The sequence below is a fragment of the Phoxinus phoxinus genome, assembly GCF_949152265.1.
Source record: "Phoxinus phoxinus genome assembly, chromosome: 16".
In the NCBI taxonomy this organism is placed as follows: domain Eukaryota; kingdom Metazoa; phylum Chordata; class Actinopteri; order Cypriniformes; family Leuciscidae; genus Phoxinus; species Phoxinus phoxinus.
Window position 1 is genome coordinate 620305 of NC_136891.1, and position 17500 is coordinate 637804.

The window sequence follows — 17500 nt, forward strand, 5'->3', positions numbered from 1 at the left end:
ATCTTTGTACAGAAGCCTCATTGTGTAACTGGCCTCTTGCTGCTGTTTTAAGCTCAACCCGGCTGCACTGACAGTTGTGTGTCTGCCGCTGTTGAATGTCTCTTTCAGGTCCTGGTGTTCAGCGGCAGCTCCAGAACGGGCCGAACACAGAAGAGCTCGAGGTGCAGAGACGGTAGGATTAAATGCACCATATTCACATATACTGCAATATATCACAGCTTTACGGATATTTACTTTCATGTACATTGAAAAAAATGCTTGTTTTGTCTTGTTTCCAACCCAAAATATCTTCTTCTCTCCACACACAGATAATGAAGCAAAAACTCACTTCCTTTGATTTTTTCCTCCAGAAAACAGGACATAATGTCTTATGGCATTTTACTACTTTAGTAAATGCATCTTGATTTAAGATTTTTTTTAATATTTAGACTGGAAACAAGACAAAAATGCTGAGTAAGAAAATCATTGTTTTGCAGTGAGTGTGTAATAAAGCCGTTTGTGAATGTAAAAGTTTCACAGATCAAAGATAAACAGAGTTTGTGTCTCCTGGAAGAAAGAAGTGAATCTGAACTGAAACCAGTAATTCAGTCTCACTTCCTGATGAACCTGCGGAGGTTTGGAACTAATTAGCATAATGCCCTCCTCTGGTCTTGATTGGCTGAGCAGCGTCTCTTAGCTCCGCCCCCTAACACTAGTGTATCTGAGACTGGAAGAGTTGGGTTCGTGTCGTTTGTGTCGAGAAGACGCTGTTCTCTGAGATTGAGACGGTAAAACCCTCGCCATCATTACTGTTCGTATCACTGTGATCAAGAGCTGAGATTCAGATAATGAGCGTTTGCTCTCTGACCAATCAGAGCAGAGCAGCTCTCAGAGAGGCGGGGTTAGAGAGACGGATGCGTGATGGAAGCGCTTCAGACACTGGGAGAAAGAGCTGACGCTGCGGTGCAGATTAAAGTGTGTTTGACCGGATGCATGTGAACCCGTTGTAGAAGCCTTTAAAATAACATTATATGGCACTATAAATGTGATATGACGAAGCACACGCATACAGGCGCCCTCTGGTGGTCAGAAACTGCATTATGATGCTGTGTCAGCTCTTCCACTGTCCCATCATGCATCTGGGTCGCTCCACATCTGTGTATTGAGCAGATCTGTGTCATACGCTTCCAGATCTGATCGATTCTTCATCTGATGTCTGATGCTGTCAGGCTCATCATTCCATCAGAAATGTTCCTGACCCATTCTACTGATGCATTATGGGTCCCTCGAGTCAATGTCTTCTTATTATAATGAATACATGATTATGCCCCATAAACTATAGATTCTATTTCAAATAAATTCTGTTCTTTTGAACTTTCTATTCATCAAAGAATCCTGAAAAATGTAATATCACAGTTTCCACAGAAATATGAGTTTTCAACACTGATAATAATCATAACTGTGTCTTGATCATCAGATCATCATATTACACTGATTTCTGGAGGATCATGTGACACTGAAGACTGGAGTAATGATGATAAATTCAGCTTTGATCACAGGAATAAATTACACTTTACTGTATATTCACATAGAGAACTGATGATTTACATTATAATAATATTTCACAATATTAAATGTTTTTATCATATAAATGCAGCTTTGGTGAGCAGAAGAGACTCTTTCAATAACATAAAAAATATTACTTAATCCAAACGTTTGATCAATAGTGTAACAATGGCACAATGCAGTTTATCATGATTTCTCTTGATAGCATATTTCAAAACCTACATGAAATCTGACAGTTTCGCAGTGTGTGTGACTGTGTGTGCAGTGCATGATGGGAAGGTTCAGTGTTTCTGTGTCTGCAGGCAAATGGAAATGCAGGCGCATATCGAGCGGGAGAGGCGATCGTCCAACTCAGGTACGCTCGACACAGCGCTGGCGATCTGCACTGGCCGTGTGGGGGACGTTACTGTGAAAAGAAATGCGTTACAATACTGCCTTACTCCCTTACAAACTAACTAATTACGTTACTTTTTGTCCCCTGTGCCTGGGCTTGTTTTTTTTATATATCAAAAAAGTTATATTTTTGAGCAAATCTGAAGGTCTTTCAGACCAGAATTTGAATACTAAGGCCGACGGAAGTGCAGATTCTGTGTTTTATTCAACATATTTAATTATTGAAGGTTTGTGTATTATTCTGATTTTGCATTTCAGTGATTTTATTCTTTTTGAGGAATATTGAATCTTTTTTGTGCAAGTGAGATGAGTAAATGCTCACATTTAGTCTAGGACTACAACACACACACATACACACACACACACAACGTCTCTGCACTTACTCACAATTTTTCTCAACATGAGGACAGGAGAGCTGTCAGTCAATAAATGTATTAAAAAGTAACTTGCGTAACTTACTAATTTTAAAAAGTAACTTTACTAGTTACTTGAATAAAGTAATCTAATTACGTAACTCGAGTTACTTGTTACTGTGTTATTTTCCCAGGTTCCCCGTTTCAGGGTCACCCCGCGGTGCTGTCCGTAGCTCCGCCCATTGCCGCGCCCCCTCCGCTGCTGATGGGCGGCCCCTGCCCGCCTCCACCCCCGCCCGGGCCCCCGCCCCCCTCCACCGGGGCTCCGCCCCCTCCCCCGCCCCCTTTGCCCGTGTGTGGGTACGGGGGCCCCGGGGCCTCGCAGGACGACGGTCAGGGCCCCACAGGACTCGCCGCCATGATCGCCGGAGCCAAACTGCGCCGCGTCAATCGGGTCTGTCAAAATCTCACTCACAACAACTGCAAAACATATAACATGATCATATTCAGCTTCTTTATCAGCATCGAGGGTTCCATGAACAACCTTTAACATCCATGGAATTGTAAAAGGTTCTTTAGATTAAGAAATGCTCTAAAACATGATTCTTTATATAAATAACTCAACCCCTGGGTTGTTACGTCTGACCCAGGACCTGGGTAACATAAGAACTACCCAAACACTGACCCAGGACCTGGGTAACATAAGAACTACCCAAACACTGACCCAGGACCTGGGTAACATAATAACTACCCAAACACTGACCCAGGACCTGGGTAACATAAGAACTACCCAAACACTGACCCAGGACCTGGGTAACATAAGAACTACCCAAACACTGGGTTGTTACGTCTGACCCAGGACCTGGGTAACATAGGAACTACCCAAACACTGACCCAGGGCCTGGGTAACATAAGAACTACCCAAACACTGGGTTGTTACGTCTGACCCAGGACCTGGGTAACATAAGAACTACCCAAACACTGGGTTGTTACGTCTGACCCAGGGCCTGGGTAACATAAGAACTACCCAAACACTGGGTTGTTACGTCTGACCCAGGGCCTGGGTAACATAAGAACTACCCAAACACTGGGTTGTTACGTCTGACCCAGGGCCTGGGTAACATAAGAACTACCCAAACACTGGGTTGTTACGTCTGACCCAGGGCTTGGGTAACATAAGAACTACCCAAACACTGGGTTGTTACGTCTGACCCAGGACCTGGGTAACATAAGAACTACCCAAACACTGGGTTGTTACGTCTGACCCAGGACCTGGGTAACATAAGAACTACCCAAACACTGTCCCAGGACCTGGGTAACATAAGAACTACCCAAACACTGACCCAGGACCTGGGTAACATAAGAACTACCCAAACACTGGGTCATTACGTCTGACCCAGGAGCTGGGTTACTCAAACACTGAAAAAATAACCCCAAAAGGCTCAACCCAGGATTTGGGTAGAAAAAATAACCCAATGTTTTGTAGAGTGTAGAGTATAGAACCAAAACTCCAAAAACACATCCCACATTTTGCAAGAAAGATGTAGTTATGAAATCCCTAAAGCGTGGTGTGTCCTCAGCCCGAGGAGAACTGCTCTTCCGGAGCCAAGAGCGAAGCCAACCGGACGAGTGGCGGGAGCGGCGGCCTGATGGAGGAGATGAACGCGCTGCTCGCACGCAGGTGAGGACACACCTGATCAGCTGATCATGAGTGACAGGCCACCGCTGAGGAGCTCCGCCCACTCGCACGTCAGATATAACACACTCTCTTATTCCCCACGACAGACGGAGAGCAGCGGATGAGAGGAAAGATGGAGACAGCCAAACCGTGAGTACACAGCTCTCCTGATGATGGACACACACACGTTATAATCATGAGCCATACAGACAGTAGATCACACATGTCTGATTTCTGATTCCTCCATCAATGACCAACTTCTGCTGGTGAAAACATAATCACTAAAAAATGCAAAGTTAAAATAAATAAAAGTGGCTGCAAAATTAATCAAAATAAAGTTTAAATCATGATAATCTCTGAGTTTAATGTGGATTTTAGAAATGTATTGTGCACAAGATTTACTTTATTTACACATTCTTACTATTGGACAGAAGTTTGAAAATATCAAGAATTTAAGACATAAATAATAAATATAAATATTGTAACTTGCAATGTAGACCTAGTATTATCAAATATTATAATTGTTTAATTTTACATGATAATTGTAATGTACAACAGCAGTTCTGTACATTTATATCTTCATTTTTATAATTAGCCAACACAATAATAATATAATAATAAAAAGACCTATACATGTGCAGCACTTTTTATAAATCATTTTAATTGAAAACTATATCAAAATAAAACACTTGCTAAAAAAAGATCTTATCATGTGATCATTAACATGTGCTCTAAAAGAATTATGCATTTTAAATTGCATTTAAATAGCAAAGTCTGAACATAAACAAACGAATGCATATTTATCCGTCATACATATATATATAAAGCAGATCCGAGTTCCATAAGTGTTCATAATCTGAATGTGTTTTAAATATCTGTATGTATTTATCAATTAATCCAATTTATTTAAACCAATTTAATATTGCTTGTTCATATTTGAATGATGTTCATGCTTTTTACTGATTTAAAAAAAATTTTTTTCACAATGAACAGATGAAATCTGATTCCAGTCAATTTTGAAAATATGATTATTTAAATTGAAAAGTTGCAAATAGCTGATGATAAACTATACCAAGATTCTTTGAGTCGGTTTGTTTATGTTAAAACTGTGGAAATTTTAAATGCAATTCAAAAACATGACTCAACGTCGGCTGTGTGACTGAGTTATTAATGTGATTGAGTTATTAATATTGCACGTGACTGGGTTTCTGTTGTTGAGTGATTTAGTTATTAATATGATTTAGTTATTATGATTGAGTTATTAATATGATTGAGTTATTAATATTGCATGTGACAGGGTTGTGCTGTTGTTGAGTGTTGAGTGTCGTCAGTGTTATTGCAGAGAATGACTGTGGTGTGTTTTCAGGACGATCTGAACTCTCGTGGGCAGAACGCTTCAGGTAAACACACATGACATCATCATAAGCATTTCTGCACACACACACAAGACACACACTCCAGGAAACACCGAGGTGGACGAACTGAGCGCAGACGACGTGATAATACAAGCTTTGCTCTCGGCACTGCTCTCGTTACCCGCTGGTGTGGGCGTTTCTGGCTTGTTTTTACTTCATGGGAATGATATATAGCTCAGCACAAGGTTTGGCTCTTGCTGTGTGAACACAACACATCCTGGACATGATCTGAACAGGTCCTGTAATAACAGCCACACGTGTCCCCGCTGTACATGAGAGTTTCCTCTAGTGGAGGCGTTCGGTACTGCAGCCGAACAACATCTCACTGAGAGATCATTTACTGACACATCACACTCACATCTCACACTACTGGCGCACACTTATGGCTTTGATTTACTCAGTTTTAGAGCAAAATATGTTACATTACATATAAAAATGTAAAATAGTATTTTTGTGCATTTTACTCAACAAGAACTTTTTAAAACTTTCACTTCAGCAATAATCTGCCACGCTTGACTGTGTGTGTGTATGTGTGTGTGTGTGCGCAGACGGAGTGAAGAAGCCGTGGGACAGAGCGAACTCAGCCGAGCGATCGTCGCTGGTGTCCAGGTGAGAGCGTAACACACACACTCATCACCGTAACACACACACTCATCACCGCACCACACACACTGATCACCGTAACACACACTCATCACCGCACCACACACACTGATCACCGTAACACACACTCATCACCGTAACACACACTGATCACCGTAACACACACTGATCACCGTAACACACACTGATCACCGTAACACACACTCATCACCGTAACACACACACTCATCACCGTAACACACACTGATCACCGTAACACACACTCATCACCGTAACACACACACTCATCACCGTAACACACACTCATCACCACACCACACACACTGATCACCTTAACACACACTCATCACCGCACCACACACACTGATCACCGTAACACACACTCATCACCGTAACACACACTGATCACCGTAACACACACTGATCTCCGTAACACACACACTGATCACCATAACACACTCATCACCATAACACACACTGATCACCGTAACACACACTGATCACCATAACACACACTGATCCCCGTAACACACACTCATCACCGCAACACACACTGATCCCCGTAACACACACTGATCACCGTAACACACACTCATCACCGTAACACACACTGATCACCGTAACACACACACTGATCACCGTAACACACACTGATCACCGTAACACACACTGATCACCGTAACACACACTCATCACCGTAACACACACTGATCACCGTAACACACACTGATCACCGTAACACACACTCATCACCGTAACACACACTGATCACCGTAACACACACTGATCACCGTAACACACACTCATCACCGTAACACACACTGATCACCGTAACACACACTGATCCCCGTAACACACACTCATCACCGTAACACACACTGATCACCGTAACACACACACTGATCACCGTAACACACACTCATCACCGTAACACACACTCATCACCGCAACACACACTCATCACCGTAACACACACTGATCACCGTAACACACACTGATCACCGTAACACACACTGATCACCGTAACACACACTGATCACCGTAACACACACTGATCACCGTAACACACACTGATCCCCGTAACACACACTGATCCCCGTAACACACACTGATCACCGCAACACACACTCATCACCGTAACACACACTGATCACCGTAACACACACTGATCACCGTAACACACACTGATCACCGTAACACACACTGATCACCGTAACACACACTGATCACCGTAACACACACACTGATCACCGTAACACACACTGATCACCGTAACACACACTGATCACCGTAACACACACTCATCACCGTAACACACACTGATCACCGTAACACACACTGATCACCGTAACACACACTGATCACCGTAACACACACTCATCACCGTAACACACACTGATCACCGTAACACACACTGATCCCCGTAACACACACTGATCACCGTAACACACACTGATCACCGTAACACACACTGATCACCGTAACACACACTGATCACCGTAACACACACTGATCACCGTAACACACACACTGATCACCGTAACACACACTGATCACCGTAACACACACTGATCCCCGTAACACACACTCATCACCGTAACACACACTGATCACCGTAACACACACTGATCACCGTAACACACACTGATCACCGTAACACACACTCATCACCGTAACACACACTGATCACCGTAACACACACTGATCCCCGTAACACACACTGATCACCGTAACACACACTGATCACCGTAACACACACTGATCACCGTAACACACACTGATCACCGTAACACACACACTGATCACCGTAACACACACTGATCACCGTAACACACACTGATCACCGTAACACACACTCATCACCGTAACACACACTGATCACCGTAACACACACTGATCACCGTAACACACACTGATCACCGTAACACACACTCATCACCGTAACACACACTGATCACCGTAACACACACTGATCCCCGTAACACACACTGATCACCGTAACTCAGCTGGGTCATGTGACGTGTCTGCCTCCGCAGGGTGCGTCCCGTGGGAAGCCTCGGAGACTCCGACGCCCTAGACTTCGACAGGATGAAACAGGTACAGATCGAGCGTTCTCTCCGCGTGCGTCCGGCTCTCTCTCACACTCGTGTTCTCGTCCACAGGAGATCCTGGAGGAAGTGGTCCGGGAGCTGCACAAGGTGAAGGATGAGATCATTGACGGTGCGTGGCCTGAGTTCTGCTGTGTCTTGTGTGGCGTAGCCAGGGTTTGATGCACTGTTTCACTCACCGGCCAATTCGGCGACTACATGTTTAGGTTCCCGGCCATTCAGAGCTTCTACTAGCCAAGAAAACAAGAAGAAGAAATAAACCAGATTAACTACATCACGGCTTTTATATATATATATACAATTTGGATTTCATACATTAATTTCTTATTCAAACTAAATCCTTTCCACCAGAAAAGTGTTTTAGGTGCACAAATACAAAAACATTTTTTTAAAGTACGATGTCTTTTCTGTTCACCAAATGCTTTATAATCTCCGCTATTGCTTCATATGCCAGTGTGTTCACGCCAGATATGAGCAGATTCTGCACAATCTGCTGTATTTATGAATATATCATGATGACTCGAGACTCGAGTATATCTGTGCTAAACCTGCTCAGATTTGACTTACAGGAACTTCCCCAGCAAAGGGAGTAAACACAAGTAACGCCACATTGGCTCGTGATTGACAGCGTTTCCCGCCGCTGCCGATTATACCTGTTCATTTCGAGCACAGAGCGTATCGCTGGAGCTGACGGCTTTGCTCTTGTTTTCCAGCCATTAGACATGAACTCAGTAGAATCAGCACGACATAATGTCCATGCTTCCCGAGAGCCAAACCCACTGTAGCCGAGGAGGAGGAAGAGGAAGAGGATGAAGAGGAGGAGGAGGAAGAGGAGGAGGAAGCAGAGGATGAAGAGGAAGAGGAGGAGAAAGAAGAAGAGGAGGAAGAGGAAGCAGAGGATGAAGAGGAGGAGGAGGAGGAAGAGGAGGAGAAAGAAGAAGAGGAGGAAGAGGAAGCAGAGGATGAAGAGGAGGAGAAAGAAGAAGAGGAGGAAGAGGAAGCAGAGGATGAAGAGGAGGAGGAGGAAGATGAGGAGGAGGAAGAAGAGGAGAACGTTACGCCGTATTAAAGCCCACAGACGCTAATGCTAACGCGGCTCCACCGCGGCGAGGGACACTTGCACTGACCTTACTGTTCTCTGGAAGAAACTACACAAGTGTTTTTATGAGGTGTTGTTCTGTTCATTCTCTGCATTATTATTATTGTTTTATTATTATAGCTGTAGTAGTGTTTTCATGTGCACTGCCGCTCAAAACTTCATGTTTCTGCAAGAGTCTCTTCTGCTCACCAAAGCTGCATTTATTGCATTAAAAAGACAGTAAAACAGTGAAATATTTTTTTTAATATTTTTCAAAAAATATTTTTTTCACTGAATTTTCAGTATCATTTATGATAATAATCATAAATGTGTCTTGAGCATCAGATCATCATATTACACTGATTTCTGGAGGATCATGTGACACTGAAGACTGGAGTAATGATGATAAACTCAGCTTTGATCACAGGAATAAATTACACTTTACTGTATATTCACATAGAGAACTAATGATTTACATTATACTAATATTTCTGATCAATAAACACAGCTTTGAGCAGAAGAGACTCTTTTAAAAACGTTAAAAATCTCACCGATCAAAACTTTTGACTGGTAGTGTGGGTAGACGTAGGAATGAATAATAATAATAATAAAAATGATAATAATAATAATTGCACTTTTAGTATTTTTTATTGCTCTTCATTTTTTCCCTTTGCTTTTATTAAACGATTCATAATTTCTCGTTACCTCAGTACATTTTTTAAAAAGTTTTTTTTAATCCCTTTTGCCATAAAAATCTGTATTTAATCACGAATGAGTTTTTGTCGGATCTCAGCCGTTATTACTTCCGTCTGATGAAGAAACGCCGGAGTATTTGTGATCATGTTGTTGATAAAATGTTTATTGGCTGCAAGGATATGGTGAAGTATTGTTCTGTTTTATGATTTCTCTTTTTGACCAAGTGCTTCCTGGTTTTGAAAAAAAAAAAAAAGAATAAATGAATAAAAGATATATGTGACATTTGAAAAGAAATGAAATAAAACTGTGACGGATGTGTTGATGAAGTGTGTGTGTTTCTTTAAGAACAATATTCATAAATCTGCATAAAACATTCATAAATGACAGTGTTTAATAAACCCACAACATTTGAAAATATTAACACAACAACTAAATCAAATATATGATAACTACATTTTAATATTTATTAAAATATTAATGTTATTTTTTGTGTAAAAATTCACATTTAATATTCAACTATTTAATTAACACTAATACAATTTCAAATAATAATACAATAAGAGTTTCTGTTGACATTTATTTTCAGTTTAGAAATGATTAATATTGAAAATCAAATCAAAAATCTGATTCATATGTTCAAACAACTCAATTTGAATTCATTTACATATTAATATACAGTGAAAATCTGGATGATTATAATAATAATTACATGATAATATAATAAAAAGTAAAAACAACACAGTTACACTATATTACACTAATATATCAATAAGAGATATTGTTGGTTCAGAAATTAAAACCCACAAACCATAGAAAAATAACAATATTATCAAAATCATATTTGTATAATATTCAAACAATTCAATATGTATTCAACATATTTGTTTAGTATTTTTTTATTCTGGGACCATACACACATTAATAATACATGGAGAAGGATGTCAAATGTATTTAATTAAATTCACATTTATTTGTACAGCGCTTTTCACAACACATAATTTCAAAGCAGCTTTACAGTAAACACATGAGTGTATATTACAGTTTCTGATTTAACTGAGTTATGTATTTCAGAAATGTACAAAATCACAGTTGGTGAAAAATATATAAATTTAAACAATGTAATAATATAAGGCAGAAACAGGCATTTATCCGAATTGGCATGTTTATCTGGAATTTAAAATCATTTAATGAACACAATTAATACATCAAAATGTAAACACAAAACACGTAGGCTATATAAATAACAAAATGCATTGTTGTCTTTACACGGATATACGGCCAAAATGCGCGTGCACGCGAGACCGACAGTCTCCTCTCGCGAGATTTGCAAGTGGAGCATAGTAGTGGCGACGTGAATTCATGCGAGAAGTGGAGAGTTATTTGTGTTGTCGGAGAGTGTGCGGGCATCAGGGGGTGTGTTGTGTTTGTGTGTGTATATGTGTGCGTTTAACGCATCGGCTAAAGCGAGCAAGCTGGCGGACTTCGACATGGCATCGGGCGAGACGCTGTACATCGAGGCGGACGGCTCGGAGATGCCCGCGGAGATCGTGGAGCTGCACGAGATCGAGGTGGAAACCATCGAGACGACGGTGATCGGCGGGGACGACGAGGACGAGCACCAGCCCATGATCGCGCTGCAGCCGCTGGGCACCGATGACCCGGGCCAGGTCCACCATCAGGAGGTGATCCTGGTCCAGACCCGGGAGGAGGTGGTCGGAGGGGACGACGGCTTCGAGGACCAGATCCTCATCCCGGTGCCCGTTCCCGGCGCGGAGGACGAGTACATCGGCCAGACTCTGCTGACAGTCGCGGGGAAGAGCTCCATGGGGCGGGTGGGGAAGAAAGCGGGTTCGGCGGGGAAGAAAGCGGGCAAACGGAGTTACCTGAGCGCGGCGGAGGCCAGCGGGAGGAAGTGGGAGCAGAAGCAGGTGCAGATCAAGACTCTGGAGGGCGAGTTCTCCGTCACGATGTGGGCATCGGGTGAGTGACTGAATCTATTTCTAGTGCCCGCAGCTGGGCGTTGTCCGTCCGCAACACGTCCTCGATTCCCTTCGTCTCTGAGACGTCTTCGCACCGAGAACGCGAGCGCATCGGTCCGGGTGTTTTTGTTTTGAACGGAGGCCATGTTTTTATCAGCCGATGGGCGCCGCCATGTTCCCCGAGTCCAGTATGGCGGCCCGTAAACATGGCGCCCGTGCAGCGGGTTGAAGATGGCGCGAGCGCGCGGCAGATGATGAGTGTAGGCCGCGCGCGCTGCGGCTGCTGGAGACCGTTAAAGACCGTTAAACAGTCGCGCGGTTTGAATATTAGATTCAGCGGGCTGCGCTCGCGCCACTTTAGATTTAAAAATGGTGGATCGTTTTTTTTTAACGTTTGGACCTGAAAAGAGCTGTGAAGAACACCGAACTACTGTTAACTAACTTACCTCTGCGGATTATCTTTTACATGGTTAAAAGATTACAATGTCCGATTTCTAGCAGAAATCATCGCGCGTTTGTGTTTATTTGGACTTTTGATGGTTTATTAGTGGTTTGAAGTCGCTTGGAGGACCCGGATGTGTCGCTGAGGTCGTCCGTGTAGAGCTCCGTAGCGCATTAAACTCCACGACATTTCGAGTCGTTGACTCTTCTGAACCCTTAATCATTCGGCTTTGTGTTTCAGATGACAAGAAGGACATCGACCATGAGACTGTGGTGGAGGAGCAGATCATCGGGGAAAACTCTCCTCCGGATTATTCCGAGTACTTGACGGGAAAGAAACTCCCGCCTGGAGGAATCCCGGGCATCGACCTGTCCGACCCGAAACAGCTGGCCGAGTTCGCCAGGTCAGAGACACTGCTGAATAAAGCCACTAAATGTGCACGATTCACTTTAAAGGTAACCTGCTGTGTGTGATATATCAGGATCATAAATCTGGACTCGGGGGCAAAGTAAGTGCTTCCGATATTACAATGTGGGCAGAAGAACTGTTCGGATATAAAGTAGGGGTGTAACGATTCCCTCATGTCACGACTCGATACAACTCACGACTCGATATTATTGCGATAATCCAAGACATGGTAAGGTTAACAAAAAATTAACCAAATTTGATATTAAACTGTGTGTAAATGAATAGACTTGGTGGTGGAAACCCAAAGAACAGGATAATACAGACACCAGAATAACAATATTCATGATTCTGAGGATGAAAATACCGAATTATTGTAGACGAATGTGCTTGTGCTCTGACACTGAGGAGATATATGTAAATAATGTCGGCCACTTTTTAATGGAAACATCAGACATTTAGCATTATCAGGACCCACAAATATTCCCCCATTACATATACATTATATTCAACATTATATATAGTAGTTTAATGTAGTACTGACACTAAAACTATGTAAAAAAAATTCACACAGTAATTTTAATTTTGGGGAAACTATCCATGAAACATATTTTTGCATTTTTATATTGTGACATGATATATTGTTACACCCCTAATATAAAGTCAGATCATACCTGTATTTATTTACTGTCTCAGATGTGAATCTGATGAAACTTTCAAGTCAGCTTGTGATCTGTGTGGATTAGGGCTGGGTATTGTTAAAAAAAAAAAACTATATTAATATTGATACCGATACCTTGAATTTGATACCGGTTCCTTAACGATACTTTTTTCGACACCAATATTATGACATCCATTTATCATGATTATATTAAATATTACCTCAGAAAAAAAACTTTGGTTTTATTTTTTCAGCTTTTTTTTTTTTTTTTACAGACTCAATAACTCATATTTGCCTCTGGGGGGCGGAATATGTGCCTCACTCACTAAAGCTTGCCACAATCACTGGCAGTTGATTGCCCACTACAGTTTCGCGTAACCGGCGTATTGACGTACACGTGTTTTTCCTCGACGCCTCGCCACAGCCGATCATTCTGCGTGCTTATTGGCTCACTGACGTTGACCAGATTGACCCCTTAGGTATCAAATTTGGTACCGAACGAGAGATTTCGATACTCGATTTGGTCGGTGCCTAAAAAGCATCCTGTCGATACCCAGCCCTAGTGCGGAAGCAGTGCCGACATCAGTTTCTGTGAAAAGCTTTTATTTTTATTCATGTTTATCTTTTTGAAAGACATTAAACTGCAAGTAATCGGACGTTGGTCTTCTGAGATGGTTTGGACGCAGCATGTTTTGACGTGACATTTACTATGTTAGTTGTTTTGTTTCTCAGCCCCTTCGGTAACAGTGGCGGTCATTTTGCTCGTAGTCCCGTTCGGTAAGTCTAAGATTGGGGAATAACGTTACACTGGTCACATGAGGGGCTTTTATTGGTCACTGTAGAGTGTCACTGGGGAACTGCATCGAGAAAGGGTGGAAGTGTTCTGAATATAATGAGCATTCTGGGATATCTGAGCACTGATTGTCATCGTGTTTGTCTAGAATGAAGCCGAGGAAGATCAAGGAGGACGACGCGCCCAGAACGATAGCCTGTCCACACAAGGTGAGCGGATCGACGCGTGTGTTTCCAGCGACGCAGGCGTGACGTGTGCTAACCGCTGTCTCTGTTTCCCTCAGGGATGCACTAAAATGTTCCGGGATAACTCCGCCATGAGGAAGCACCTGCACACGCACGGCCCGCGGGTCCACGTGTGCGCCGAGTGCGGAAAGGCCTTCGTGGAGAGCTCCAAACTCAAGCGCCATCAGCTGGTTCACACCGGGGAGAAACCCTTCCAGGTACGCCATCATGCACTCTACAGTAAAGGTTCTTCATTGTGGAAAATCATAGATGCCAAACCCCTGAACATGATCATCTCGAGTGAGCGACCCCGGCTTCAGATTATTAAACTACGCTATGAAAAACACGGTCCTTTCAAGACCTGATCATGACCTACATTAGTTCTTTATTTGTTTTAAACCGCAGACTTAATATAGATCCATTTCTTAATTTTGACGCTATTTCTACATCGTTACGCTATTGCTACGTCATTACGCTATTGCTACGTCATTACTCTATTTCTACATCATTACGCTATTTCTACGTCATTACGCTATTGCTACGTCATTACTCTATTTCTACATCATTACGCTATTTCTACATCATTACGCTATTTCTACATCATTACGCTATTTCTACATCATTACGCTATTTCTACGTCATTATGCTATTTCTACGTCATTACGCTATTGCTACGTCATTACGCTATTTCTACGTCATTACGCTATTTCTACATCATTACGCTATTTCTACATCATTACGCTATTTCTACATCATTACGCTATTTCTACGTCATTATGCTATTTCTACGTCATTACGCTATTGCTACGTCATTACGCTATTTCTACATCATTACGCTGTTTCTACGTCATTACGCTGTTTCTACGTCATTACGCTTTTGCTACGTCATTACTCTATTTCTACATCATTATGCTATTTCTACATCATTACGCTATTTCTACATCATTACTACGACATTCTACTACGCTATTTCTACGTCATTACGCTATTTCTACATCATTACGCTATTTCTACATCATTATGCTATTTCTACATCATTTCACTATTTCTACATCATTACGCTATTGCTACGTCACTACTCTATTTCTACGTCATTACGCTATTTCTACGTCATTACGCTATTTCTCCGTCATTACGCTATTTCTACGTCATTACGCTATTTCTACGTCATTACGCTATTTCTACATCATTACGCTATTTCTACATCATTACGCTATTTCTACATCATTACGCTATTTCTACATCATTACGCTATTTCTACGTCACTACGCTATTTCTACGTCATTACGCTTTTTCTACGTCATTACGCTATTGCTACGTCATTACGCTATTTCTACATCGCTATTGGTACGTCACTACTCTATTTCTACGTCACTACGCTATTTCTACATCATTACGCTATTTCTACATCGCTATTGGTACGTCACTACTCTATTTCTACGTCACTACGCTATTTCTACATCATTACGCTATTTCTACATCGCTATTGGTACGTCACTACTCTATTTCTACGTCATTGCACATGCGCAGTCTTTTCCGTTTCAGTTTTTTCACTCCGCTCAAATGTTTACATGTCCTCTCGATCGGATTAGAAAGGGAATAAACTGAAATTTCATTCGGATAGATTGCGGCGTTTACATGAAGCCTTCAGTGCGATTGAGCCGCCAGTCCCAGTGCTAGCGGGTGATGTGGCATGTAAACGCAGCCGGTGACAGGTTCTGATCCAGGTCAGACTGAAGTGAGATGAGCGTCGAGACTTGAATAGAGATCAGACTGTGATGTTGATGCATCATTTTTCATGGAGATATTAGAGCTGTGTGTCGGTCAGTTATTGAACATGCGCTCAGTGTTCCCGCAGTTGCTCAACGGTCACTAGCATTAGCACTGAGCGCATGTTCTTGCAGGATTGTCCTGTAAGCGCTGCTGCTGTGATCAGGTGGTGTGTGACCCCTGCTCTGATTGGCTGTGCTCTTGTGTCGTGTAGTGCACGTTCGAGGGCTGCGGGAAGCGCTTCTCGCTGGACTTTAACCTGCGGACACACGTCAGAATACACACCGGGGACCGGCCCTACGTCTGCCCGTTCGACGGCTGCAATAAAAAGTTTGCTCAGTCCACCAACCTCAAGTCACACATCCTCACACACGCCAAAGCCAAGAGCAGCCAATGAACTCGCACGACACCCTGGCGGACGTGCCGGACTGAGCTCGCGGAGGAGGACGATGATGATGATGACGATGATGATGCCCACCAGAACATCTTCATTTTTTCCCACTTTTACTGCAGTCTCTGGGCTTCATAGATGTATAGCTTTTAATTTTCTATTTCTCCAAGTGTGCATATTGTACACTTAATTTTGGGATATGCTTCGTCATGTGACCTGAGAGTTTGACACAGGCTGGGTGACGGTGTGCGTGCGTGTGTGTGTGCGCGCGAGTGAGTGTGTGTGCGCGCGAGTGAGTGTGTGTGCGCGCGAGTGAGTGTGTGTGCGCGCGAGTGAGTGTGTGTGTGTGCGTGTGCGTGTGTGAGTGTGTGTGTGAGCGAGTGTGTGTGTGTGTGCGAGTGTGTGTGTGTGTGTGTGTGCGCGCGAGTGAGTGAGTGTGCGCGCGAGTGAGTGAGTGTGCGCGCGAGTGAGTGTGTGTTTGTGTGCGTGTGTGCGTGTGTGTGTGTGTGTGTGTGTGTGTGTGTGTTCGACCGCACCGCATCAGTCACCGCGGTAAACTGCAGTGTTACCTGTCCTGTCCTTTCTTTTCTTTCTTAGGATGTATTGTAAAGGTCTGAACCATGAACTCTCCTTTGTTATATTCACAGCTCGCCTGTACTCCAGCAAACTACCATTAAAGAGGGAAACTTTCTGCTTTCATCACAATCACATTACATGGAGCTTTCCACACTTTACAGTAAACAGACTTCTGCAGTGTTAGTGAGCGGTGTATATTAGACCATTCACAGTCACAGCAAACATTCCCCAGACTCCAGATATAGTGTGTGTGTGTGTGTGTCCACTAGTGTGTTCAGGACACTACAGTCCATCATGTACGTGAGGAGAGCAGAACACACACACACACACACAGATATTCTTCATACAGCGACTCCTCTTATAAACATGCGGAGCAGAACTGATCCGGAC

The 17500-nt window shown here is 42.8% G+C and overlaps 3 protein-coding genes across 6 annotated transcripts in view; 2 read left to right on the plus strand and 1 right to left on the minus strand.

Moving 5' to 3' along the window:
* Nucleotides 1-10944, plus strand: part of evlb (Enah/Vasp-like b) — a 41846-nt gene extending 30902 nt beyond the window's left edge. For all 3 annotated transcript variants that reach the window (XM_079639519.1, XM_079639518.1, XM_079639517.1), the window contains exons 4-13: nucleotides 109-172; nucleotides 1848-1900; nucleotides 2486-2745; nucleotides 3872-3972; nucleotides 4077-4119; nucleotides 5336-5369; nucleotides 5933-5993; nucleotides 8024-8084; nucleotides 8150-8207; nucleotides 8809-10944. In XM_079639519.1, the coding sequence (XP_079495645.1) occupies nucleotides 109-172; nucleotides 1848-1900; nucleotides 2486-2745; nucleotides 3872-3972; nucleotides 4077-4119; nucleotides 5336-5369; nucleotides 5933-5993; nucleotides 8024-8084; nucleotides 8150-8207; nucleotides 8809-8846 (773 nt within the window). In that variant the 3' untranslated portion in view covers nucleotides 8847-10944. The remainder of the gene's footprint in view (nucleotides 1-108; nucleotides 173-1847; nucleotides 1901-2485; nucleotides 2746-3871; nucleotides 3973-4076; nucleotides 4120-5335; nucleotides 5370-5932; nucleotides 5994-8023; nucleotides 8085-8149; nucleotides 8208-8808) is intronic.
* Nucleotides 1-17500, minus strand: part of LOC306983387 (uncharacterized protein) — a gene marked incomplete at its 3' end in the record, with an annotated part of 471868 nt that overhangs the window by 17138 nt on the left and 437230 nt on the right. The window lies entirely within an intron of this gene.
* yy1b (YY1 transcription factor b) lies at nucleotides 11139-17233 on the plus strand. 2 transcript variants are annotated; one of them, XM_079639522.1, is made up of 6 exons: nucleotides 11160-11849; nucleotides 12531-12693; nucleotides 14089-14133; nucleotides 14298-14358; nucleotides 14433-14591; nucleotides 16358-17233. In XM_079639522.1, the coding sequence occupies exons 1-6, from the start codon at nucleotides 11306-11308 to the stop codon at nucleotides 16538-16540; spliced, it is 1155 nt and encodes a 384-aa protein (XP_079495648.1). In that variant the 5' UTR covers nucleotides 11160-11305; the 3' UTR covers nucleotides 16541-17233. The 2 variants fall into 2 exon arrangements, with proteins under 2 accessions (XP_079495649.1, XP_079495648.1); XM_079639523.1 differs by lacking the exon at nucleotides 14089-14133 and having other exon boundaries at nucleotides 11139-11849.